This window comes from Meriones unguiculatus, chromosome 1 (genome assembly GCF_030254825.1).
Source record: "Meriones unguiculatus strain TT.TT164.6M chromosome 1, Bangor_MerUng_6.1, whole genome shotgun sequence".
NCBI classification, from domain to species: Eukaryota; Metazoa; Chordata; class Mammalia; order Rodentia; family Muridae; genus Meriones; species Meriones unguiculatus.
Genome location: NC_083349.1, coordinates 74,476,054 through 74,504,034, shown reverse-complemented (window position 1 = coordinate 74,504,034; position 27,981 = coordinate 74,476,054). Strand labels below are relative to the sequence as shown.

Here is a 27,981-nt window from a genome sequence, read left to right as displayed (position 1 = left end):
TAGCCAGCTTTTGATTGATTGATCTTTAGGTAGCTTTTAAACTAATAACACTTTGATGAACAAACAGTCTGGTAAGTAATGTCATCTTGATGTTCCCGAAGGTACCAGGTTAGACTCACAAGTTTTAGTCATGTCTGTGTCAGAGTCTGTTTCCTCACCCAGCTAATACAGCATTTCACAAAACTAAACTTTAACTTCCTATTAGAAAGGACTTATTAAAGATTAACACAAGATAAAGGTGCTCTTTTTTTTAGTATTTTAGTATTCTTTTAGAAAAGCTAAATGTGGTAAACGTTAAGGTATATATGATATAAAACTGGTGACTTTAGAGTCAATATACTCCCCACTGAGTTTAAAAATATTTTTCTTTACATTTTTTTTTCTTGAGGTTCTGGGACTCAGATTCTTAGGGTCTTGGACATGCTAAGGAAGTGTTCCCCCCTGAGCTGCACTAGCTCTTGCTTTTTGAGTCAGTCTCAGCTGGGCTTCACCTAAGTAACATCTAGTTACAGTGGTGCCAGGATGGCCTTGGTCCCTGATCTAGCCTTAGCTCCCGGGTCCTGAGATTATAGACATACACCACCCTGCTAATCTTTAAGATGACTTATTTTGGAAGATTGTAACCAGTTTTAAATAGCTAGGTAAAGTAGGTAACAGCATGAACCTCAGACCCTGGTCTCATCTTTGTCACTCAGCAGTTGTAGGCCCTTTTATTAAACATGTTAACATCATCTTGTCAACTTTTTCAACATTAAGGTGAAGTAGTTTTATTGAAAGATTTGTGTTCCCTTTATACTAAGTTGTAAGACCCTTTTCTGCTTCCTGCCATGCAAAACCTTTCTCAGTATTACATTCATTTCTGTTAACCTATGGATAGCCTTCCTGGAATTCTTATCCAACTCTTGTAACAATACAGAGCAGAGTAGAACAAAACAGACTTGTAGGTATTTGTCTGTGGATCCAGAGCCTCTTACAAGTAACAAGCCTATTAGGGCTGTGGTTGTGTTATTGAATACTGTCTCTGTATTCATGCCTGACTACTTCTCTTGCTCACCTGTGAGGCAGGGACTGCCCTGTTTTGTGTTTCTCTTTTTAGCCTGGCACAAATGTAACTCAGTTCGACTTACACCAGTAAGAAAGAGTATCATGGTCAGCTGATCTTCATGTTCTCTAGAAGCTTATGTAGTTTTCTACGGGGCAGGACTTTGTATTTGGATGGAGCATGTTATTTGCAACCTGTTTTTTATATTCTTGAGCCAGAACAGTGAGATGAGCTGCATGTGGCAGGTAAGGGAAGCTGAGCACTGCAGTTGGCAAACCAGTGGGCTGCAGGCACCAGCTTCTGTTCCCAGTGCGGCTTATTTGTTCTTATTTAAAGGCACGTTCTGTTGCAGACACTCAAAGTGCTGTCTGAAATAACACTCCATATTTATTTTTGGTGTTGACCTAAAAGCTAGAGAATTTTGTTTTTAGATTTTAATATATTAGTCTGGCAGACGTAAAAAATTTTTATGATAGCACCATTTTAGTGTTTTAAAACACACATGCCATACTCCCTTACATACACCTTTTATTTTAGAATAGTGTCCTTTGCACCTCTTCAGTAACTTAAAAAGTTTGTTGTTGAATTGGTAAAACAAATAACTAAACCCACTTGGTGTTCTTCTTGCTTATAACTTCACTTGATGCCTGTCTATAGTTTCTGTTATCCTGCCTAGTTTTTTCTTTTAAACTCTCTATAAGTCCTGTCTCCTTTAAATGTCATAAGAAAATTGTGTTTTTTTTTTCTTTTCTGTATTTCCAGAGTTTTAGTTTTTGATTTACAAATGAATGGAATAGTCGTATATAGAAAATTGTTTTTACCAGTTGAGCAAATAGTCTGCTTAGTGTTTATTTTTGTTGTTTTTGAGACAGTATGTATGTAGTATTTTAGTATGTAGCCCTGGCTGATTTGGCAATTGCTATGTAGACAAGGCTAGCTTCAGAATAATCTGCCTACCTTTGACTCTCCAGTGCTGGAATTAAAGGTGTGCACTACCACTGCTGGCACAGCTACTTAGTTTCGAAAAGTTCTGTTTAGATTTACAGAAATCACCATACTTGAGCTGAGGATGTGGATAGGACTTAGAACATGCCTGCTGAGTTTGAATTACTTCTGGTAGAAAGGTCACATTCACAGCCAAGTTGGAAGGCCTCTACCCAGCTCACTGTCTCAGGCTTAAGATCCCACATTCATCTTTGGTTCCTCTCTTCTCTCTTTCCTTTTGCTTTCAGGAGATGGTCAGTTAGTAGGCTATCACACTAATTGCTGCTTACATCCTGCTCTAGCACAGTCTTGACATATGCTCCAAGCCAATATTTTCTTGTTTGCATTTACAACTCTTCATTCAGTTGAGTAATGTCTTAAAAATCCCTAACTTGTGACCATACATTCTGTGGTGTGCAAGTGTGCATGCCTGTGCGTGGGTTTGGATGTGGGGGTGGAGGTGGGTGGGTGAGTGACAGGACCTCACTGTGTAATTTCAGCTGACCTCAAACTTAGAGAAATTCACCTGTCTCTGGTTCCCAAATTTTGAGATCAAAGCTGTGTGCTCTCATGCCTAGCTTGTGGCCATATATTCTTGTTCAGAAACTTAAAGATGCCACCATCCATTTCAATCGATCATAGTTGAATTCTTTGTCATTATTTTAAAAAAAGAACAAAACGAAATAAAACAAAAAAACGTGTAAAACAAAACAATAACAACAAAGAGTTGGTTTAATTGTTGTAAGCATTTCTGGAAGGAAATTTGATATAGCTAGCACTTTTCTGTCCAAGTATGTAAGGTATTCTGTTAGATATATGTCTTTGATAAGAAGAGGTGATTTGGTTCATTCCTGCTGAGAACAATTAAAAAAAAAAAAAAAGACCAGAATGCAACAGAAAACTAAGGATTTATAGGACCAAGTTCTGAGAAAAGGAAACTTCAGACTGAGTGGAGCTTGACATTTGAATCTCCTGCCTGTTAGGGCCACCTACCTATTCTGGAAGGAGAGGAGGCCACTGTGCCCTGAAATTTACGCATGTACTCTACTATTGAGCTGCTTCCCCAGCTCAGGGCTGTGAAATTTAACAGAGCTCTGATAAGACTTGAGTGGCAGAAATAAAATTGATCATCAACTCATCAAACTGAAGGAATAGATCCCAGCAACAGTAAAAATGACAAGCTATAGACAACCTCTAAAGGCACAGTGGAAGTAAATCTAACATGATAATAGAGATAGAAAATGAAGCAATTGAAGAATAATCAAACCAAGAAAAGAGGAAAGGAGCACAAAGAACAGATGAGGCACAGAATAGGAATGATTTAAACTTCAGCCTGTTTATTATTTTATGAAATGTGAAAAACTAAGTGCTGTGCAAAGAAGCACTAATTAGACACCATGGGATCCTGTAGCTCTACCAGTGTCAAGCTGTCAAGAGACACAGCTGAACCATATGGACCAGAGAGCAGAAAAACTGAAAATGAATATTGGAAGTTTTAGACAAGTGCTGGGGAAGTAAATACCTCAGTGGGGATTGTAAACCCCCAGGGTCCATTTATATAAGCAAGACACATAACCCCAGTGCTTCTACAGGGAGACTGTCATTGTCAGTCCTGTCTCAGACTAAGAGAAGCAAAGGCTCTGGAAACATCAGAGGGATAGATAACAGTGACAAAAAGTTACTTCAATGCTAGGTGCTATATCACTCCAGATTCCTGCCAGACAACAACAGTTTTGCTAAAATTCTGTAACAGGAGATGTGGAAGGAAAATGATGATTGTCACTTCATGTTTCCCACCACCAGGCTGCTGGGCAGGAAACAAAAGTACGAGTTGCTCCCTTGGAAAAGGGTGAAGTCAAAGGATCAAAGGAGCTCAGGGTAGCAATCAGGGCCTGGCCTGATTCGGGCTGCTTGGTGAATATTGGGTAATGGAGGTTCTCTCAGAATTCCAAAACTAATAGAGGCAGAGGCTGGATCCCGGTTTTGTCTTTGGGAATAGCCAGCTGCTTGCTGATGGGCACTGCAGTGGGCAGAGTGGGCAGAGTGGCACAAGAAAGATAACTGCAGCCATCTTGGCTGATACCGGTGAATGGTGGAAGGTCTCATTGGCCAGCAGCCTGTGGCTGTCAGCCAAGTCCTGGGGAAGTGTGTGTGTTTGGGGGGGTTCCAGCAATGAATTCTTTGGGGATAAGGGGAGCCTGTCCTTTCCCAGACTAAATGACAAGTCCCAGCTGGTCGTGGTGAAATAGATGATGCTGGCCCCCTTTATTTCCTGTGAAACAGGGACTTATAAACCCTGGGACAGTGGGAGGGGATTTGAGGATAAATATGTTTGATTCTATGTTGCTGGGGATGCCAGGGATACTTGATTTACATGCAGTAGAATAGCACAGCCCTATCATTAAGAAGAACATAGTACTTAATTATTCTGTGGGTGGGGGAAGAACTCCAGGTACTGTTAAAGGTCATTGGTTGAAAGCCAAGACACCAAGGCATCTTATTAGCATAGGGTGAATGTTTTCAGGAATCCTCAGGTGCTTGCAGAACCTGTTTCTCATTAGGAAAGGGTTGGGTTTGTAATCTCCTTGAGGGCTATGCTCCTATAGAAAATCTGGGGTTCCCCATATCAGGCAGAGGGAACCCAGCTGAGAAAGGGAATCCATCATCTTGCACTGAGCTCAGAGTCTATCCCAAAATTCCCACAGATGATGACAACAGCAAAAGAAACCCTGTCTCAAACAAGGCAGAAGGTGAGGGTGTTTGATTTAAGAAAATTTAATTTAAAAAAAATTTAAATGCTAGGTTAGAAAATAATAAAGTTTGGAAAAATCAAGGGCCTAAGCATTTATGTCAAACAACAGATGGAAACTAAAGAAAGCATAATGGCTGCTAGTTAGACCACTGCAATGTTTAGAGCCATCCAGACAACTGTGATTAATAGCAGAGGAACGTGAGGCATTAAAGTAAAAGGAGACCAATCTCAGCCTAGTTAGGGTAGTGAAGAGGATGGCAGCACCAACCACAGTTTGTCATGGAGAAGAGACAAGAGAACTTCACAGACAGAGGCTTCTCTGTGGAGAGGTATGGTCTTACCCAGGTCTTAAGGAGTAGTCATGTGAAGAAGACAGGGAAGGTTGTTCCAGTGGGGTTGGGAGGGGAAGAAGCTGGAAAAGGTAGACCAGATCGAGATGATAGAAGCCGTTGAATGATAGGAATTGCATCTTAGAGTATCAGTCTTTTAAGCATATAAGATAGGTTGGAGTAGGAAGGAATATGGGCAACTGCTGACTGTAGTGGATTAACAGGTCATCTGAAATTCCAGAATGTGATAGTGAAAACTCTGAAAAGTATGTCTTTTCATAAATTTGGTTTCCAAACTTATGTATTAAACTTGATTTAGGGGTGGAGAGATGGCTCAGTAGTTAAGAGCACTTGTTGCTCTTATAGAGGACCCAGGTTCTATTCTCAGCACCCACATGGTGGCTTACATCATCTGTAACTTCTGTTGCAGGGATATGGATGCCTTCTGACAGCTCTGAGCATCAGGCTTGCACGTGGTGTGTAGGCATATGCAGGCAAAACATTCACACACATCAAAACAAAACTTAATCTAAACTGAACAATTTTCTGGGACCCTTCTTAAGCTTTCTCCCAGAAATAACAATGTATGGTTTCAGGCCCTACCGAGGTCCTTCCATAATGCCTTCTAGATTTCCAAGTGCTTACAAGTAAAGCAAGATAAACAGTTGGCCCTAGGATTCTTGGTTGGAAATAAAAATGAGAAAGGTTGGCCATAGTGGTGCATCCTTTTAATCCCAGCACCCAGGAAGCAGAGGCAGGTAGATTTTTGTGACTTCTAGGCTGGTCTGGTCTTATATTGAGTTCTAAGCTATCCAGGGCTACATAGCAAGAATAATAACTTCAGTGCGTAGAAATGGTGTAGCTGCAGAACCCAGACAGAGATCATTTCGGTTTAAAGAAAATGCTAGGTGCTCATTAGATGTGAGGAAATAGATAGTGTTTTAAAATGTTTGGTTTTTTAGTGTCTGTATGCTAGGCCTTGCTAAAGTTACAGAAAAAGTACAGTACGGCCTTATTCTTTAGCACCCTTTATGGAAAAGGTATAATGGTCATTTTAATATTCTGAAATGTGAAGAGTTGACAGGGTAGGAAGATAAACTGAGCCCAAGTCTTGGCTAATTTTTTCCACTGTGAAGTTTCTTAAATATATTTTTGCTCCTTTCTGTCTCCTTAATTTTAAGCCCTCTGGGGTGCCTGCCTGGACAATAAGAAAAGATACCTTGTATCTTGGCCTCATATTTTCCTCTGGTCCATTTTGATTTTTAGACGTCTCATGCTACCTTTTCTTTTCTTAGCCCTCTGACTCCATTCTCTCAGGAGCAAGGAAATAGCCCTTGATGAGGATTTCAAGGCTGTTCACACACTGAAGTCCACATGAGAACAGCAGTCGTGTTCTGCCTTTTAGGTTTGGGTGGATTGTACCTTTACATATTCAGGTCTTTTTCCATCTGGTTTCTTTTGCCAGTAGCTTGTCCTTCTTGCCAAGGAAGCATTGTGTTGTCCTGCTGGGGTTGGCTCCACTTTGAACCCACTATTCTTGGCACACTGTAATGTGCTCTCTTTATCTGTGTGGTGGTTTATGTTGCACTGTCGTGCTTACTATTATGCAGGCTGGTGTGTTTAGTTAGGATGCCATCTTTGAAACAATGTATGCTTTTGAGAGCAATGGTGCTGAGTTACTCATGCTGGTGTCTGCCAGCCTGTCTTGGTCTTGAATTAGGACTCAAAGTGAATGCACCAGTTGTGGTGCTGTGTGACCTTGTTCACACTGCCCCAGTTCCCTCTAGAGGTACAGTACAGTTGTACTTACTTATTGCCGTGACGTTAGGCCCCACCAAGTGACTTCTTCCTTTGGCACAGGAGTTATGTCAGAAAGTAGGGTGTATGCAAACACAAGGAGCAGTTTTCTGTGTTGCTGCTTCCTTGCCTTGGTGTGCTCAGTCACAAAGGCTCCTAACTTGGTCCTCAAGTAAGGATAATGTGGCTCAAACTCTCAGCACAGGTGTAAAACATGAGTGAGTAAGACAGCTGTATTTAATTTTACTGTCTCATTCTGTGTGTGTGTGATATATGTTCATGTGTGAGCTCATGTGTTTGTATGTGCATATATTCAGCCTCTCCAGGAGACATCGACCTTGCTTTTTTGAGATGAGGTCTCATTGGGACCCTCCCTGGCTACGGCTAACCATCAAATCCCAGGAATCTCTATCTCTACGTCTACAGTACAGCTAGGGCTGTACGAATGGACCACCATGCTTTACTTGCTTGGGTTTTTTTTTTTTTTTTTTTGAGACTGGTTTTATTGTGTAGCTGTGTAAACCACACTGACCTCACAGAGGTTGACCTGTGCTTCCTAGGTGCTAGGAAGAAAGGCTTGCACCACCACACATGGTCCCATGTTTTGTTTTTTACCTGGGTATAGGGGTCAAACTCAGTTCTTCATGTTTGTGTAGTAAGTACTTTACTAAGCTGTCTCCCAGACCTTACAATTCATTTTTTATTAAGATAAATATCACATATTCTAAAATCTACTTGGTAATACATATAGTTCAGTGGGGTTTTTGTACAGTCACGGAGTTGTGTAGCAATTACCACTAATTTCAGAACATATTAGTCCCCACTGAAAGGGATCTGATATGTTTTAGCAGTCACTATGCTTTCCTCCTTTGCCCTTGGTGGCCACTGAGCTTGTCTTACAGATTTGCCTGTTCTAGACTCTTCAGACAAATAGAGCACATAGTATGTGGTCTTCTGGTCCTGGTTTAAAACCTAGTACTGTGTTCTCAAGGTTTAGTGACACATGATTAGTGCCTCACTCCTTTTTATGGTCAAGTGATATTCTGTTGTACAGACAGACCACAATTTGTTTAAGCTTTATTGTAAGTATCTAGGATTTTGGTTTTTTCCCCCCTTGCTTTGAATGATAGCCAGCCTTTAAGATAAGTTGTACAATTTGGCTTTCTAATTGAATTTAATGAGTATAACATTCTTTAGTTAAAACTGTCTTAAATGATACTCCCACATTTGACATGAGTGTGTGTCTGTGTGTCCAGAATCTACTGGAACACTTGTGAAGCACTTTTCTCCAAGCACTTTTGTTGATAAGTTTAGTGTATTTGGTTGAATTTCAGTGTATCTTAGCTTCACTTTTAACCACCTAAGCGTTGTGACTTTTGGTGTAGTTTATAGTCACTGACCATTAACAGTTGCTCATTTTCAATAGTTTGGAGCTTATACTGTGTATTCCCCATTGAGTTGTTTAAGCAGAGACTGGAAACTAGCACAGATAATGCTGTGCTTAGGTCATGATGAGGAGCAACTGAAAACAGAGTAGGGGAGGAAAGTGATGCACGTTTTCATTCTTAAATCTCCAAATGGCAGTTTAGAGAAATGTTTATTAGCTATTTTATTTTTAAATTTTATTTATTTTTATTTCATGTGCATTGGTGTTTTGCCTGGAAGTATGTGTGTGTGAGGGTGTCAGATCTTGGAGTTACAGACAGTTGTGAGCTGCCACGTGGGTGCTCAGAATTGAACACAGGTCCTCTGGAAGAGCAGTTATTGCACTTAACCTCTTGAGCCATCTTCTCAGTCCCTATTAGCTGTTTTAATTAAAATATTTTAATAAAGTTAGTAATTTTATCTTTCAAGCTAAATATATCTTGGGTTTCTAGTCACTATAATTGACAAACCAATCAATAATAAAATTAGTCAAAACTAAGTCATAACTAGTCTCTCTTACTTAATTTTATTCAGTCTGTACAAACTGCTAGTAAAGGGCCAGCCATTTCTTGATGTTAAGACCTGGGCAGGTATTGCATTGCTATTTGCTTTTTGCCCAGCGAGTGGCAGTACAAACCAAATGGTTGCTTAACTGATGTCTTCACCAAAAAAAAAAAAAAAGGTAAAGGCTTAAAATTTAAATCTGTTGAAGTAGAAAGTATGTCTTAAACAAACAAACAAACAAGCACCTTTTTACTTCTCCCAGTATACTGTTTTCTCCTTACTGGACTGAAGAGTTTAGGTAATAAGATATTAGGCTGGAGAAATAATGTAGTGGTTAAGCATGCTTGTAGCTCTTGTGCAAGACTGGAATTTGGTCTCATCTACATTGGGCAGCTCACAATAAGTCCAAGAGGTTCTGATGCACTCTTCTGTACTCCATGGGCACCCATGCACATGTGGTCACAAGCAATACACATTCTCTCTCTCTCTCTCTCTCTCTCTCTCTCTCTCTCATACATGCACATACATTCAAACACACACAAACACACATGTTCAGACACACATTTCAAACATACATGCTCAACATACACATACACTCTCATTTACATACATCTCAAACACTGTCATACACACATGCTCAAACACACACACACACCTTAAAAGAAGATTGTCTGGTACCCTGTCTTCCTAGATCTCCAGCAAAATAAATATCATTACCAGTTAGTAACTCCATTCATTCACTTGTGAATTCTACTGAAGGCTTTTTACTGAAGCATTTGCCATTACAAAGTTGTTCTTTGGGGAGAATTTGCCAGTGAGATACTCTGACACTCAGCTCATTCAGACAGTAATTTTAATGTTCACCATTAGTATTTGAGGGTGGAGACTTCACCTTAACCTGTTATATCATAGGCTTAGCATGATCTTAGGTCCCCAGAGAGATTCGGAAGTGATGTTCTCTAAGTTGCTAGAAAGCACACACTTGCTATAGAGCTGAGATTTTTGAAGCTTGCTTGCTTCAGTTGAGACAGATCCTGAACCTGGAACTTAGACAAGTAGATACTATCTGCATCTCCTTATTATTAGAATGTTTAGAATACATTTACAAGTTGTATTTTTAAACTTACTTATTTTAAGATTACTTTTTTAAAGTTATGAGCATATGTGGCATATCTGTGGAACTATGTGCATATTGTGTTGGGACCCTCAGAGGCCAGATATGTCAGATTCCCTGGAGCTGGAGTTACTGACAGTTGTGATGGGTGCTGGGAACCAAAGTTTGGATCTTCTGCAAGAAGAATTTTTGCTCCTTCTGAACCTAGGCTCCATGTATCATAGATTGTATTATTTTTAATGTTTATTTTGAGATAGCTATGCAGTTGTTTCAAAAGATAGGGGAAACCTTTTCTTAAAAATAAATACTTAGGGACTGGAACAATGGTTTAGCAGTTCAGAGTGCTTTCAGCGCTTTCAGAGGACCCAGGTTCGATTCGTAGCTCTCACATGGTGGTTCACAGTTTTCTGTAATTCCAGTTCCAGGGGATCCACATGCATAGTGGATACACAGACATACACACAGGCTAAACACCCATAGACATAAAATAAATAATACTTGGGACTAAAGTAATGTTTGCTAACCGTCAGGAAACAGGAATTCTCAGGTAACTGTCAGTGCTTTCATGCTCTCTCTGAACTCCAGGGGAAGCTCTTAGAAAGGGAATGCAGAACAGGTGTGGATTGCAGAGTGCAAGCTATGAGGAATTCTGTGTTGTTGGTTACAGTGGCCAATAATGACTCACTGTACCTTTCTTTGTTGTCTTACTTGCATCCACGGCTACCATTATTTAAAGGAGAAGCGGTTTGTGTGTTCATTGTTTCCTTTGTGGAGTTTGCCAGTCTTTGGAATTCAGTTCACCTATTGTGCTTGCTAGTTTTATATCATCTTGACACAAGCTAGAGTTCAAAAATAGGGAACCTCAACTGAGAAAATGACTCCTCCATAACATCTGCCTGTAGGACATTTTTTAATCAGTGGTTGGGGGTCGGCCCAAGTCTGTTGTGGATGGTGCCCATCCTGGACTGGTGGTCCTGAATTCTATAAGAATTCAGGCTGGGCACGTCATGATGAGCAAACCAATAACCAGCACCCTCTATGGCCTCTGCGTCAGCTTTTGCCTCCAGGTTCCTGCTGTATTTGAGTTCCTGTCCTGACTTTCCTCAGTGATGGACTGTTAGCTAGAAGTGTAAGTGAAATAAACCCGTTCCCAAATTGTATTTACAAAAATAGAAACTCTTAATGTAGCCTTTGAGTACTTCTGGGGGTCCTAAAACTTGTTCATGGGTTCTGCTAAATGAATTTTACTTTGTATTATTTTTCCTATAGTTTTGTTGGTCTATACAGTGATGATCCAAGTAGTAGTGGTTCAAATTGCTGGAGCCTTCTTCACTTCTATGTGTTTGAATTAAACAAAACAATCAGTTTCAATGTCTTATATGCTAGGGTGTGATTGATGTTATAATCCTATCCCTGGGGTGCCAGAGGCAGGAGGATCAGTACATGCTTCAGGACAGCCTGGTCTGTATCACATGATCCAGTCTGCTAGAAGAACATCTAAGAAATGCAAAAATTACTCATTTTATTGAATTGTGACTTTGGGGTACTAAAATATTCTGCATTGAAAGGTATGTACTTTAGGAACTTCTATACTTGTACAATGTCTGAATGTACTATCTACTTATTCAGACCCCATACTAATAGTCTAAAAGATAGAAGACAGGTTTATGAACAAGGTTTATATCCACAAGAAGGGGACTGCAAGGAATGCTGCTTTCCACATCTTTATCTCCAAAGTAGCTGTGGTGGTTTGAATAAGAATGGCCTCTATATGCTCATACATTTGAATGCTTATCTGCACACCAGACAGCAGTCTGAGTGTTGAGAAAACTATCCTTCCCTATAGAACACCATGTTCACTTTAATGCACCCATTAAATGTTACAGGGGTTTGAATTTACATTGCAGCAGATTTCCAAGAAACTACCATTTGTCAAGCTTCTGAGAAAGAATATTTGTTGTGGCATGAAAAGGCATGTACCTTCTCCCCACCCCCATGTGCAAATTTCTGAGGTTAAATTTTCTTCCTTTACTTCAAAACACATAATAATTGGCTGAATATTGAAGCAGATGCAAGAGTCCAGCTATTAAGAGATTTGTTAAAATGTCAAAATAATTACCAGTTACTTAAAGTTGGATTTTTTGGAAGATTATTTTTCATAAAACTATGTTCAGATGTAATGACTTTGTTATTGTCATGTTAGAAAAATTAATGTCTTTAAATATGTAAATTGCCAAAAGTCTCAATTTTATTTAGAATATAGAACATTCAAGGGGGCTGGAGAGATGGCTCAGCGGGTAAGGGCACTGACTGCTCTTCCAGAGGTCCTGAGTTCAATTCCCAGCAACCACATGGTGGCTCATGACCATCTGCAATGGAATCTGATTTCCTCTTCTGGTGTGTGTGAAAACAGAGCATTCATATACATAAAATAAATAAATCTTAAAAAAAAAAAAAGGTTCTAGAACATTCAAGTGCAAGGAAAGAAAATTACATTCCTCAGACCATTCAAGTTAGAAGCATTAAAATGTTTTGGTACTACTAAGGCACTAAATGCTTATATCACTTGAAATATGAATTATCAGCTTTTTATACATTTAATATTCAGATTAGATGTTCATAGTTTAATTTCTAAGAAAAATTTTAATAAAAATTATTCAACTTTATCCTCTCCCTGAAAGCAGAATTTTAAATGTATGCTGTATCCTTTGAATATAATGTAATAGACCTTCCTTCAAAAATATATTTTAACTTTTAATTTGCTTTATCATAGCAATATACCAATTTCCACTTTGAAGCATAAAGAGTTATTATGCTGCCAATTGGATAATTTTATGAAAAACACCCTTTTTATCAAAAAGTTCTCTTACAATATAAGTATTGTAAAACATTTTCCTTCATTTTTTTTCTTCTGTTTATTGTATAGCAAAGAAAGTCCATCCTGGAGTAAGATGCTTTCAGCTTTTGTGATGTGAAGCAGCTGTATGGTTTCAGGAGCACTGAGCCTTTGCTCTTCACAGTAGTGCACAGTACAGTGACAGTGATTTGGCTGCAGCAGGAGTAAATAAACTCCTGCTGCAGAACAGCAGCTCAGATCCTTGATAGCAGGAAGTATGTAAGAAATGTGTGCTGGTGGACTTCTGAAGATGTTAGTGATGAGAAAAAAACAAAGTGTATTGGTAGTTTGAACAGGCTTTGCATGTGATGAGCTGCCTTTACTCTGGGACTTTGTGTTTCACAAAGCTGAAGTTCTTCTAGTCCTTGTCCTTTGCTACCTGATGCCTGGAATATCTTAGAGTTTAGCTTTTTCTTAGTTTTGTTCTACTGAAAACTCTCTGAATCTCTTTGGTGAACTCTTAGCTTCCTTCAACATGGCTTCTTTCCCCTTATTTGCTGCACAAATATTCTGCTTCATCTGTTCTTTCTCTTGACACAGCATGTAATTCACATCCCTTGGCTTTATGTCTTGAAAACGGAGGGATTTGTTCTCTGGACTCTTGTCTGTGAAGCCCATTCCCTCTAGTGTACAGAACCTGTGAAGCTCATGGTGCCTAGTGTGGTCTGCCCCTGCACATCTCTAAATTTGCACAAATGAGTATTTCCTGCTGGGTTTCAGTCGCAGTGATTTTCATTTCCTACTTGGGGAATACCCCAAGGGTACTTGTTGGTAGACACTGAACATTTTATTTCTGGGCTTTAACTTATCATACTTCCTTAATCAGCAAATGGCAGGTGTCCATTTGTTCCAGCCTTGAGTTTGAGTTTTTACATGTTGGAAACTGGTATGCCTGTCTTTATAAACACCATTGCTGAACAAAATCACTCATCCTAAAATGTCTATAATTTGGCTTTAAGAATTGTATGTGATTTGGTGAGTGGCAGTATAATGTTTACTAAATCCACCTTGCTGTCTGGGCTCCTTAATGATTAAGAGGTGGAGTGTCCCCAGAGAGCACCCTGTTAAAGCCCAGTTTCATTTGTTTTTTTAGGCTACATATTCTTATTGTTGCCCAGGCTGTTGTCAAACTCCTAGGCTCAAGGGATTCAGTACAGGTACTCTTCACTGTACCTTCATTAATTCAAGATAGAAAAAGATATTTGATATAACCCACATGGGAATAATGACTTCTTTGGAGCCTTCAGGGTTAAAGAGTTATCATTTATTATTTTCATGTGTATTTGTGTATCCACATGAGTTTATTTGGGCCATGTGGGTGCAGGAACCTGTGGAGGCAAGAAGGACAGCATCAGATGCCTGTGAACTGCCATGTCCTAGAAATGGAACCTGGGTTCCCTACAAGAGCAGAAAGTGCTCTTAACTGCTGAGCCATCTCTTCAGCCACGTCTTCTCTTATTTTAAATAGTGTAGATCTCCAGAGACAAATTTGTAAGAGGCAATAGAATAGAACCTATTCCAAGATAGATTGTTAGAGAAAGTACAGATTGGTATTAGAATAACTTCACATTTGTATAAAGAGCTGTTAAACTCATATTTCTACAAGCAACATTTCAGAAGGATAGTGGCAGTTGTTTCAGAGAAGAACAGGTTAAATTCTAAGCCCATTTGAACTGACTAAAATTTTAAACTAAGTGAAGAGGGGATTGAGGGTGTGGCTGTGGCAGAACACTTTTGTCTGTCACTCGGTGAATCTCTGGGTTCCATCTAGGCACTCGCACAACTTCCCCTGAAGACTGGAGGAAGTTTAGAATAATAGTCACTTTTTCCTGCAGCTTGTTTCTTGTTTGCAGTGAGGGATTTTTTTTCCCCCATTAATGTCTGAGCCAAATGCTATCATTTTGGAATAGTGGAACTCAACTAGGTAGCATTTTTCCCAATGGGGACCAGAGTGTACTAAATGTAAGTTTTAAAGAGGAACAGTTTTAGGATTTTCAGAATGATAATTTATTTCTATGTTCCTAGAATGGATGGAGTTTATTTTTCTCAGGCTGTCATAATTTATAGTCTTGTTATTTCACAGGTTTTGAGTAAGTGCTGTATGAAATGTGGAGGTAAAGTTAAGTGTTCTGACATTTGATTTAGCACAAAAAGTAATTTTTAATACTCCTAACCTTTGAGGCTTGGGCACCTTATGAAGGAAGAAGGAGTTCAATTTTATTTATTCTTTCTGCTGTTAAATGTGCTTTTGATCACTGTTCATGTTTTTCACTCTTAGACGAAGTGTTCTTTCTTGAGAAAGAAAAAAGTATTTTAATGTAACAGCTTTTCAGATTTTTTTTTCTATATATGTAAAATTTACTTCTTTGAATGCTGAATATCATTTCCTGGGTTCTTTGAAGCTTCTTTGAGGAAAATGATGCATGCAGGTCTATTTATTAAGGGTAGTTAGGCTTGCCTGTAATGCTGAAGCATTTTCTCTAAGTTCTCTGGTTGAAAAAGATTGCTTTTAAAAATATTAATGGATTTTTCTAAGTGTTAGGCTCATGATTACTGTTTACCCTTATTCATAGAGATATGTATAGTATGTGTCTTTTTCAAAGTGGTTCCAGGTTTTCCCTGATTCTTGGCATAGAGAAACACTATAGTTTGGGTATTGTTTCTTAGTATGAAATTGAAATTCAAAGGAATGAATTAGTCACTTAATGCCATAGAGCCTTGTTAATACTAAAATAGAAATTTAAACAGTGTTAGGTTAGATTTAAAGTTTAGATTTCAAAAGACTCTGTCCTTGAAAAATATATCTCTCTGTCTCCTGTATTCTAGGCATTCTGGTCAGATTGGAGAGGAACAGGTAAGGCCCAGTTACTGCCTTAGGGGATTGTAGTTAGTGGCAGAGATTACTCAGTGGGAGCAGTAAGTGGGTTGCCTGACTGAAGGTCCGTGGAACTCAGATATTTTGAGAAAGTGACAAATCTTGAAGGAATAGAGCAAGTCTGGTGAGTAGTGGGTAGAGAGATGTTTGGCAGACAAAAGAGCACTGATATGCTTATGATTGGCTAGTTGGGCTCATGTAGGCTGTGGAAGCAGAGAAGTAGGACTGGACTGTGCCCTAAATTGCGAGGTCTGAACTTGAAAAGGTGATGGTGGGGGTTTCAGAGTACTCAAAAGAGAGTTTAGGTCTAGAATAATTCAGTCACCAGAATCTGAGTGAGTCTTAGTGCTTTTTAGTTTGCCACACTCAAATGGTTAAATATTTCTGAGCAGTTTACCTCATATGTATGATGGAGACAACCTTTATTTCACAGGCAGGTAGGAGGACTAGGAAAAGAAATGGAAAGAGAACACCCACACCCGTAAGTACTCTGTAATGAAAGATGAAGTAGACACAGTTCCCAGCATATATTTTAAGGGAGAAGTGAAAACATTATGAGGTGATCTTTTAGAATATTAGAATATTCAGCATTCCTCAAATAGTTTAAGACACTGCTTCTATAATTTCACACACACACACATATATTTATATGTGTATTTATGAGTATCTCTGTGTGTGTATGGGGGTGGGGTGACTGAAGAGGCCAGAGGAGGGCTGGGGTCCTTGGTGCTGGAATTACAAGTGGTTGTAAGCTGCTTGAAAAGGGGTTTTGGGAACCAAACTCAGGTCCTCTGGAAGAGCAGCAAGCACTCTTAACCGCTGAGCCATTTCTCTAGCCCCCTCATTTTATGTTTCTGGACTTGTTACTTAGGAGTCTTGGTGTGGCAGAACTTGAAGGCAGGACATTGTCTTTAAGGTTTGACTGTCAAGTGATAAATTTACAAAGACCTTATGTGGAATGTGTTTTGTTTTTGTTATTTTATGCATTCCCTTTTCCCAATACCTTGGCCTAGGAGTTATTAGTTGAACACATGTATGTATCTTATCATTTGCTAATATTTTAATATTTTAAATTACTGTTTCATTTAGGCTTTTTTAACTTAAAGAGTAAAAATAAAATAGCACATGGATATATTTTTGTAAAATATTTTAACTGATGGTACCACAACAGTGCCACAGAATGGTTAACTTAAGTTCGGAAGCTGAGAAGTTTCAAGATCAAGGTTCTAGATCATGGGATTTGTGGTGAGGACTCTTGCTGACTTGTAGATAGAAGCATTCTTACCAAAGCCTTTCCCTCTGGGCTACATTTTGATAGCAATGGCTTGGGAGTAAGCCCTTTGTTACCTCTTTAAGGGCATAGTCTTACAGAATGAGGGCTATGCCCTTATGACCTCATGGGATCTTAATTATTTCCTTACTTCAGATACAGCTACACTTTGAGACCTGACATGTTAAGTCAACATACAGTAAATTTGGAGAGGTTCCCTTAGTGATTTTGTGATTTAGTATTTTGTAGCAGGGAGTGAAGTTAGGTATCCATTATGCTGTACTTCTGTTTAGACCTGCAGGTATATGTTAGTCATTTGAGTCCTTCCTTCCCATGTTGATCGTTGGTTAGCTAGAGAAGCTAGTTACAGTTGAGCTAACATAAAAGTTTATTAGCCATTCTAACAGTGTCTTTTAAAAAAAAGATTGGTTTATTTTATTTTATGTGTATAAGTGTTTTATTTCATTGTATGCTTGTGCAACACATGTGTACAGTGCTTGTGGAAGCCAGAAGATGGTGTTGGATTCCCTAGAACTGGAGGTGCAGGTGGTTGTAAGCTGCCATGTGGGTACTGGGAACTGAACCTGGGTCCTTTGCAAGAGCAGCAAGAATTCTTAACTGCCGGGCATCAATTCAGTCCTTCTGGTAGTATCTAGAGTTTGTTCTACTTCCTTGACTCCCTTTCCCCAATTCCAGGTCCTTACTATAGTTTGATAATTGTAGGAAGTATCTCCCTAATTCAATGGTGATTTATTAAAATCATACTTGTAAATTATTTATATGTTAAAGTTATACAGTTTTTAAAAGTGACTAAATATAATTGAAGTGTCATATAATGGAATTTGGAACAAAAAAACCTGAACTGAGTTTAGAGTGTAAGTACCTCCCACCCCATCTTAATTCTTTCTAACTTGGTCTGCATTACAGGGGTTTGAAGAAGGACTTTGTCCTGGTTTCCCAGAGTGCTTATGTTGATATTCTTTCTCACAGGCCAGCCCTCCAGACCTCTATATTGAAAGATTTAATATAGCTCTGGGACAGTATATGGGAGCATTACAGAGCATCGTGCCTCTTTTCATATATATGGTAAGTTAGAGTTTTGTCTCCTTTTCCCAAACCATGCAGGGTTAACTGTGTTCTGTTTTCTTTTACTATATTTTATAATTTCCGTTCCTGAGTCAGATGACAGATGGGTGTCTTTATGAGTTTGGAGTTAAGAGTAGGAACTCTCATCACCATCAGTGGAAGTGAAGAAGACATTTCTTCTTCCCCCTTCTCACAGATATCGTTTATTAAATTTGTTCTTTAACAGTTTATCTGCATGTAGATAGTACATTCTGTTTACTTTTTCCTCCAACCCTCTTTTATTCCCTCTGTGTTGCCTGCCCCTCGCCCCCCAATATTCCCACAGGTCCTATTTACATACTTGTTAACAGAAGACCTTTAATCCTCTCAGGAAGGAGAATATTAGATCATGTTAAAATTCAAACACCTTGTTCAAAGACAAAATACCAAAGACAAAAGTAGGTGGGGAAGATTATGGAAAATTTGCAAAACACTAGCTACAAATTCATTGTCTTTGGTAATTAGTTTTCATGGATTACTTAGAAAAAGGTCAGTAAAACTATTTTTTGACAAAGGTATGAATTGGATTGTTTATAGAAAATATATAGCATAAAAAAGGAAAATAAATCTAACATCATTGTTAAATACAACTTAAAATTACTTTCTTTTAAAAAAGTGCTTAGAAATACTCATTTTTTATGAATCTGTAGAGAAACAGGCCTATAATTTAGAGTAGAAATGTAAATTGGTAAAATTGCCTTGGAAGACTTAAATTTTATCTACAGAATTTCTCAAACTCATAAATAGATATAAATACTAAGCTGGGTGATATGTACATATATGTGTATTTTTTTTTTTTCAAATAGCAGAACATTGGCCATATTTGTGTTGTCATCAGTTGGGGACTGTTTATTACTGTGAAGTTAATGTTTGAATCGTCCAGCCTTTCAAAAGAGCTGTGACTAGGAATGGTTGGGGTTTGCTGTTTGCTGCTCTTTTTATTTTACTATTTTTTTAATTGATAAAATTATACATTATTCTCTAAAACAGTGTTTAGTTCTCCCATTCATGGGAGTGATTACTTTCCCCTATTGATATATAAAAACTTTCCTTTTTTTTTTCAGAATAAGTTTTACATAGAAACTAAGCTTAACAGAGACTTAAAAGATGACCTTATAAAGCTGTTTACAGAACACGTTGCAGAGAAGCACATTTACAGCCTAATGCGTAAGTATACTTTTACTTCTTATGGGGGTGAGACAGCACTAGCCATGGTCGTCTTTTTATTTTCTCCTCTCCCTTCCTTTTTCCAGCTCACTCTTACTCTTTCCTTTCATCTGAGAACATTGTCTTCTAAACTAATATTGACATCTCTAGAACCAGAGAGCAGGAAGTTGTGAAGCCTACCTTAGTCTATGGCTAGGGATTGAAACTGGATGAACAGTCACCCACTGTTCTAGGCCACTTAGGCAGGTGTCTTGTGCTTGGCCTGATCTATATTGTCCTTTCTTCCCTGAGCAGGAGCATGATTAGGAGGTCCATACATAACTGCATTAGCAGTGACAGAGGGTCAACACAGGCTCTGGTTTCCACTGTTAGTCTCATGTGGCTGCCATTTACCATGTTAGCAAACTGCATTTTTAAAGCATGTACCATGGCTGTATAGATAACTAAGTAAGGTCCAGGTGCCAAGCTCAGTCTTTCCCCATCCCTGGCTCATAATAGGTGGCATTGTTTCCTCTTTATCTAAAAAGAAGCAACCCAATCTGAGTGAAGTCCAGGCGAACCATCACTTATGACTCAGCACCTTCAAAAACTCATGTTTTGGTCAATCTAGCAAGGCATTTTTTTTTATCTTGCAAATAATTTGACACTAATGTGGATTGTAGTTTATAGTTTCTTGCAGTCTTTTAGTTGTAATTAGTTGCCACAACACAGTTTTACTGACATTTATAAAGTAATTGTTTCAAAGCTTAACCACAGCTCTTGTTAGAGAAGATTCACATACTGGGTCAGTTTACTCTTTCAAGGCACAGTTTTCACACAAGAGTGTAGATTTGAGTGACGTCATCGTGCTTCAGAGAATCCAGAGTCCAAAATAAGAGATTCACAAGCTTGGATCTATATCATGCATTGTTTTTAAGACTGGTCAAAGCCGGGCAAGCTGGCTCACATCTGTAATCCCAGCACTCGGGGAGGCAGAGGATCACTGTGAGTTCAGGGCAGCCAAGGCTACAAAAAGAAACCCTGTCTCAAAAAACAACAACAACAAAAAGACTGGTCGGATAATTATAAGATTTTTTTGTACATTAACCCTGAGATATTCCACTTGTTTTGGTTTTGAGAGAGGGTCTTTCTCTATAACCCAAGCTGGCGTGGAACTTTAAACACTTTAAACAATCCTCCTGCCTAAGCCTCCCAAGTGCTGGGGTTGGAGAGGTGTGCTATAGCACCGGCTTCGAGCCGTTGGTCATAGACCTGAATACTGACAGTGCTTGTAACTTCTTAAAGCATGCTTTCTTCTTTGCTAAAATGTCATAGCGAAATGCTCCATCTGATAGATTATGTATTTCTTTTCTAAACATGTTTTTATACTTGCTAATTTGGAAGTCAGTTTTGTTGGACATGTGGAAAGAATATTGAAGAGAACATTGTACTTAGATTGGGTGAGAGTACTTCTAGTGTGGGATTTCATGAAATTGATACTTAAAGACAGACATCCTTTTTCCCAGCAAATGGAAAAAGCCCTTAAATTTTTATAAATTGGATAAAGCTAAACTTACTAGATATTGTGTTGAACTAGGTATTGTACTTATGGTGGAAGACAGAGAATGTGACTGTTGGTCACAGTCGTTTGGGTCCCATGAGAGGAAGCTCTATAAGTGTTTTAACAGCTGCATAGGTGGTCATCAAAAGAATTTTTGAACAGGTATACACACATGGTTTACATGTTTTAGATACTTTACAAGTATTTAAAGTATTAAACTTCATGGCACTATAGGATAGGTTGTCATTACCATAACAATTGAGGCAGGGATAAGGTCAAAATGATGATTCAAGGTTGGTGTCTTGGCTACAGTAACAGAACAAGTAAGTATTCTCAGTTTCTGTAATTTTCTAAAAGTCTGAGCATTAGTTTTCTTTTTTTGGCTTTTAACAGATTTTGACTTGCTACTATTCCTATTTGGAAGCATAGTGGCTTCAGCCAGCAACATCTTTTAGTTAGCTGTGTAATCTGGAAAGGACTTGGTAAGGCAGTTTATCTTCTCAGCTCCACAGTGGCTGATGTGACCCAGCTAAGGCTTCCCATTGCTGCCTTACATAACTTGAAGTTAGTGTGATTTTTAGTTTCTCAGGTATGATTTTCAGTTTTCTCAGTGAATGTTCTTAGATTCAGAAAGTAGAAACTTGGAAACTGTCTAAAGTTCTAGGCTCAGAATTTTTTTTTTACATTCTATTTGGTGAGCAGTTAGAGTCTAGGCCCTTGGGGGATCAGGGACCCTCCTATCTCTCAATGGGATGTGTTAAACTAGTGTAGAGTCCATATCTTAAACTTAGTAAGGCAAGGCAAAATGACATTCTTTGTGCTAAAAACAAATTGGTCCTCAAATGTTCATGAACTAATGTTTTGTGAATATGACAGTGAGTGTCATCATTGTAGGTGAGGCTACTTTTCTATCAGTGCTGTGTGTATGATCATGTGCCCTTAGAGAAATGAACTAACTTATGGTTTTGACTGCTAATAAAATTGTTTTCCATAGAAATTAGTTTTCATCATGAGTTAAGCTGAAAGCAGAGCTCTAGGAGTTTACATTAATTGAAGTACTTGCATGGTGCTGTACTGTCAGATGTGACAATAAATATGTAGCAGTCAGGTTGGGCATTTCCAGAGAAAGTGTAATGTGTTGACTTTTGCAATTAAAGATAGAGTTTACTTTGCAGAGACTTTCAAATAATTGTACTTAAATTTTCTTAGGAGTGTACATTTTAGTACTAGTTTGACACTTTTTGAGTTCATGTAGTTTAGTTTACATTTTCAGAACAACTTAGTAAAAGAATCTCCTGGACAATGAAGACGGTAAGATGGCTCAATAGGTCAGGTTGCTTTCTGCCAAGTCTAACCCTTTTAGTCTTTGGACTCAGCAGAGTAAAAGTAAAGAAATGGCTCTTACCAGTTGTCTTCTGACCTCCACACATGCACTGTGGCATTCATGTACGTGTATACCACACAGACACACACACTGTAAATAAATGTAATGAAAAGTTTAAAAAAGAAAACCCTATGCAAGATCGTAGCACCAAGGAACATTTGGAACAGAGGAGCTCAGGACCCTCCAAGGTACTTAAGGCTTTAACCTTATAAAGGAGAGATTAGAACTAGAGCTCTGCTCACACCGTGACTGATGTACATTTCTGAGTAACAGGGTTATTGAAGGGCCTGTTCTTTAATACATGCCTTTCAGAAGAAACTGGTTACTAAGAACAGCACTTTACTAGTATCAGTCCATGTTAAGACCAGTGTCTCTGTGGTAGCATGTTTGAGGGAGGAGTGAGTATACGGGTCACAGGGAATGCAAGTCCTCCAGTCTCTTCTTGCCATCAGCTAGCCTGTGCTTTAGATAGGTGTGTGTGCAGGCATGCACAGGTGTGTGCAAGTGTGTGTATTGGTGGTACTGCTCATCTAGTTTGCAAACACAGGGCAGCCCTTGCTGGGTGTAGTGAATACCCCATCTCCCACCCCTGCCTCTGCATCCTCAGCAAGTCCCAGTTTCTTAGGTGAAAAAAAAAAGCAGGAAAATCTTCTAAATACTTTCCCCAAAGAGCTAAGATAGAGAAGAAAGGATGTTAGCAAATTATTAAAATATCTTATCAGGCTCTTAATAATTCTTCTTTTCACTAGTTGGTGGTTATGTTTTGCTTTATTGAGATAGAGTCTCTTGTAGTCCAGGCTAGCCTGAAACTCTTAAAGATGACCTTGAACTTCTGATCCTTGTGCTTCAAGTCCCTGGTTTATGTGGTGCTGGGGATCAAACCCAGGACTTCGCACATGGTAGGTGAGCACAGCCAAACCTGACTGTACCCCAGCATCAGGTAATACTTAAGAATATAATTAGTTACATTCACTTCATCCCAATATTTTTTGGTTTTTTTTTGTTTGTTTGTTTGTTTTTATTTTTGTTTTTTTCAGACATGATTTCTCTGTGTAGCTTTGGCTGTCCTGGACTTGCTTTGTAGACCAGGCTGGCCTCAAACTTACAGAGATCCACCTGCCTCTGCTTCCCCAAGTGCTGGGATTACAGGTGTGTGCCACCACACCTGGCTTCATTCCAAATTATTTATACACATTTCATAAGTCACGTATGTCTTTAAAGTTTGCTATTTCTTTATAGCTGTCTGGTTGACATAGAAATTATGGGTAGGGTTTGTATTTAGCCATAATTTAAGTGTGTGGTTGAGCATGAAGTCCTCAGGTATGGTCAAAAACTAGGAACAAGGATTGGTAAAAAGAGCACTTATATTTGGAGTACATGCTAAGATTTTTCAGAATGTAACATTTAGAATTTCAGTTTTTAAAATTTTAAAGCATCACGACTTATGACAGTTTACATTTATTATCCTTAAAATTTGTCACTCAGAATTGACAGTGATCTTTATTAGTAACGACTTCCCATTGGAAGTTATAACCTATGTCTGAAGTCACCTAATCATTGAAGTAAGAAGGTATTTCCATTAAAAAAAAAAAAGGAAAATAAAGGAAATTAAAGGAAAATAGTGAACTACAGACCTGGCTTATATAAACTCACCGTTTAGTTTTCTTCATTTCTTTCCCTCCCTTCCCTGTTTCTGATTTTTTGATTTGGATAGTGGGTGGTTTTGTTTTTCTAATCTTTGGGAGACAAGTTAAAAATGAACTGTTTTAGGGCAGTAGCATTTGCTCTGTTCCATAAACAGTGGAATTAGTATTTGTTACTGAGATAATCTAAAAGTGTTATGAAGTATTACTTGTTTTAAAGGGACGGGGGGGATGTAGTAGGTAATACTTTGTTCAGTCAAAAGCCAAGGTCAATTTCGTTGTAACCAAAGTTGCTAAAGTTGAAAAGGTGATTTGTCATCTTCTCTAGCCTTTTTCATAGGAAGGTTCCTCTCCCCCCCCCCCCCCAAGAAGATAGAGCATTTGGGAAAGTAGGCTTTGATATAGTTAATAAAATTGTTGGTTTTGAGTATCCCTAGTATACAAATCCAAAATGCTCTGAAATCTGTAATTTATTTTGTTTTGAGGGGAAGGGGATCCAGTATGTAGTTCTGGCTAGCCTCTAACGCAGGTCTGCCTGCCTCTGCCTCCTGAGGGGCAGGGTTAAAGGTATATGCCGTCATTCCCAGCTGTGATCTGTAGATTTTTGAGTGTGACAGAAATTGGAGTACTTCAAATTTGTTTCATTAGGGATGCTCAGCCAATAAAATCCAAAATGACTTCTGATCCAAACTTTTTAGATGAGGGTGATTGAGAAAGGGTCCTGTGTCATTGGCAGGCACGTTGAGCTACCTAGTGAGTGTCCCCAGTGTTGCCTTTAGAAGAGGCTTTCCTTCTCTCAGACACTTCTCTTCTGCTTTGCTTATTGGCGCTGCAGCAGACCAGGGCAAGATGCCTGTTTTATTGCGTGCTGTGCTGAAGGCTTTTGTAATCTTGTGTGTGTATAAGCTCTTGCTCTGTCTTGTGCTGCTCCTTTCTTGTGGTGTTTACCCATTCAGCCTTAGAAATACTAATAGAGAAACTTACTGTTAGCAAGTGTTACATGCTTTTTTCTTTTTCTTTTATTCTTTTTCCTTTGTGTTTGTTTCCTTTTTCCTTTCTTTACTTTTTTTCTTTTTCTTTCTTTTTTCTTTTTTCTTTTTTCTTTTTTTTTTTTTTTTTTTTTTTACCTGTTTTTTTCTTCTTATTCCAGCTTTACTTTTAGAAGCCCAGTCAACACCATTTCAGGTCACACCTTCAACTATGGCAAATATTGTGAAAGGCCTGTACACTCTCAGACCAGGTAAACACCTGTCATTTCTGTTGGGATTGGGCCTGTGTTTCTATTTATTACAGCCTTATCCAAGAGGGCAGTGGTCTTTATGTGCTTCATGAGGTCAAATGACATTTGGGTTTACAGTAGCAAGAATCGGGGAACTGGAATCAGTGAGAAATCCTGGTTCAGGGTTCACTTGGAACTTACTCTGTAAAACAGCTATTCTGGTTTGTGTAGCACCTTGAGAGAGCCACAAAATAATTTGTTGGATACATTTACTGGGTATGGTGGTGACCTTTGCAAGTGTCACACTTGTGACACTGAGGCAAGAGTGTAGTGAATCTAAGGCCAACCTGAAAGTTAGACTGTTATAAAACAAAGCAAGAAAAAGGAATCTTGTGTTTGGTCTTAGTTTTGTCGTTGCTGTTACAGAGTTTCTCCTTCATTTCATATTGTAAATATGCATAGGAATGCACACTCAGATCACATCTTCTAGTTCAGTTTGCACCTGCAATAGCTCTAGAACAGTTGATAAAGTTACAGTCATGACAATTTGAGGAAGATACATAAACAGTAAACACAGAGGATGTTTTTTTTTTTCTTGACAGAAATTATTGTTTTGTGAACTTTGGAAATAAAATGTAAATGAAGAGCTTAGCCTGATACAAATAGTCATTTTTAACTGTAGTTATTCACCACTTGAATTTAATGATTATTTTAATAATTATTAAAATAATTCATGGCTGATTATTTTAAAAGACACTTCAAAATTTGGCTTGCTAAAATAAGAACCAAGTATAACTGGAATCAAGGAAGCAGATTCAAGAAATATTCTTTCTCAGGGCGCTATAAAGTGACTAGTGACTGTAGAGTGTTCATGTTTATGTAACTTTGGCTTTGGTCTTAAACTCTGCTCTTTGTCATTTTTAACAAGTCATTTGTATAAAATGATTGGTTGTATAAAATTAAAAAATATTACATATTTTAGTAGGCTGATATTTTTCTTCTATTTTTTTCTGATATTTGAATTATAGTGTTATTAAAATACCCATGAATATTTTTTGTATACTATGTTATGAATGATGTCTCTCTTTTATGTTGGAAGTCTTCTCAGTGCAGTCTGACAAATCCTGCCTCCTAAGTAGGCCATGGCCTTTTACACACGCAGCAGGATTGCAGAATGAAGCCATTATCACTGTGGGTAGGAAGACATGTAGCTGCCTGTTATCTAAATTCTATTTTATCCAGGTTGGGCTCTTGTAATAGGGTTTATACTTCTTGTGAGGGGAATTTTGTATTTGAGAATTGTCCTTTTCAAAAGGTGAACTTTATCACAGAATAACCTTTTGTTGTCCTAGGCGTTTTCAGAGGCATTATTAAACATATTTTGACATTTCCATGTCTTGCCAGTACCCATTATTTCCTGGTCTAATAAAATTCTAGCCACCTGACAGATTAAGGTTGGAATATTTCAAAAGCTGAATTTTAAACATCGAACTGTCTTATGTCACAGGTGTCCTCAATAATGTTAGTCTTTAGATGACACATTTGAGGTACCTTGAGAGGTTTTCAGCCTTAGATTCCTGCCCCCACCCACTGGCAGTTTGGAGGACTTAGCATTGATGCTAAGTTTGCATCAGTTTTTAGAAACAGCTTCAGCATTCTTACCTGCTTCTTTTCATCTAATATGCACACTTTTTGTTGCTTTATCTTTATTTTAATGACTACTTGAAGTTATACCAACTGGTGGAAGGATTTGCCTTCTGGCACCTTAGACTGATTGGCTAGTCATTACCAGAACACTCCAATGACTCTTTCATTCTAAAACCACACGCCAGAAAGGGCATACCACTGAGGTTATTTGCCATGGCACTGTGCAAGGGAGGTATAGACTGGCCTGCATCACTCCCAGCACTTGAGTGTTTTCTCTAATTTAGCTCTTTATTTGGACATTGTTTTATTTTTTTCCTACATTTTACTTGCCATTGGCCCGCTACTACACAGCATCAAAAATGTGGCCAGATTGCAGCTTTCAAATGAGCATACTGGCTTTCCAAAGCATTGGCATATTAGTGGTTTTTCAGTATGAACAGCCACAGTGTTTACAAAGGGGTCTTGAAAACCTTACCTGAAACACATGGAAAAGGCTGAGCAGAGAGGTCATGGAAGACCGAGTCAGGAAGGCCAGGTAGCAGCGCCATCCCTGGGTGGGTCCACCAGTGTGCATGTGTGTTTTACCTTTAATGATTAATTTAATATTAACAAGCCTACCTAATTCTGTATATGTGTGTTTTTTTTCTTCTTCAAATAGTCCATTTCTGTCCTTTACTCATCTGAACCTGATTTGTATACACACTCCAATATACATTTTTGTCATATTTGGTGGAAATATATTCCTTTGGTCTCTCTTTGCCTTTGTATTTTCTATAGATTATTCTTTTGGTCTTTTTCTTAATGCAATTTTTCTTTTACTGTTTGCCTTCTCTTCCCACATGAAATTGTGATTTAACAGGGATCAAAAAAGATTTTTATTTCCTAAGCACCAACTAGTTCTCCACCTCTCTGCCCCATTTGGGTTGCTTCCTCCTGAGCTATATACTTAACCACTTCCTCTGAAGTGTTTTCTGGGGCTGCTCTGTTGTTTGAATTAGTGGCTCACAGACCTCTGATTGCCATCAGGCTGCTTCTTTCCACATCTCTTTCACTTGGATTTGCCCAGAAATCTCATTTGTGTTTTCCTACCTTTGGAATTCTTTTTTACAATATTTACATGAAAGTTACAGATTTTCATTCAATTTTTGTTGAACCAATACTGTGAAAATGTCCATTTTCTTTATACTTTTAGAAAGAAAAAAATACATTTTGTATGTTCAACAAAATAGGGTTGCACTAGGTTTTATTTGGTTTAATACATATTTTTG

The 27,981-nt window shown here is 38.4% G+C and overlaps 1 protein-coding gene across 3 annotated transcripts in view; it reads left to right on the top strand.

The window, feature by feature from the left end:
• Cacul1 (CDK2 associated cullin domain 1) overlaps positions 1–27,981 on the top strand; it is an 88,166-nt gene that overhangs the window by 18,100 nt on the left and 42,085 nt on the right. For 2 of the 3 annotated variants that reach the window (XM_060391827.1, XM_021633290.2), the window contains exons 4-6: positions 17,979–18,074; positions 19,178–19,280; positions 24,998–25,087. In XM_060391827.1, the coding sequence (XP_060247810.1) occupies positions 17,979–18,074; positions 19,178–19,280; positions 24,998–25,087 (289 nt within the window). The remainder of the gene's footprint in view (positions 1–17,978; positions 18,075–19,177; positions 19,281–24,997; positions 25,088–27,981) is intronic. The other variant, XM_021633291.2, reaches the window with a different exon arrangement.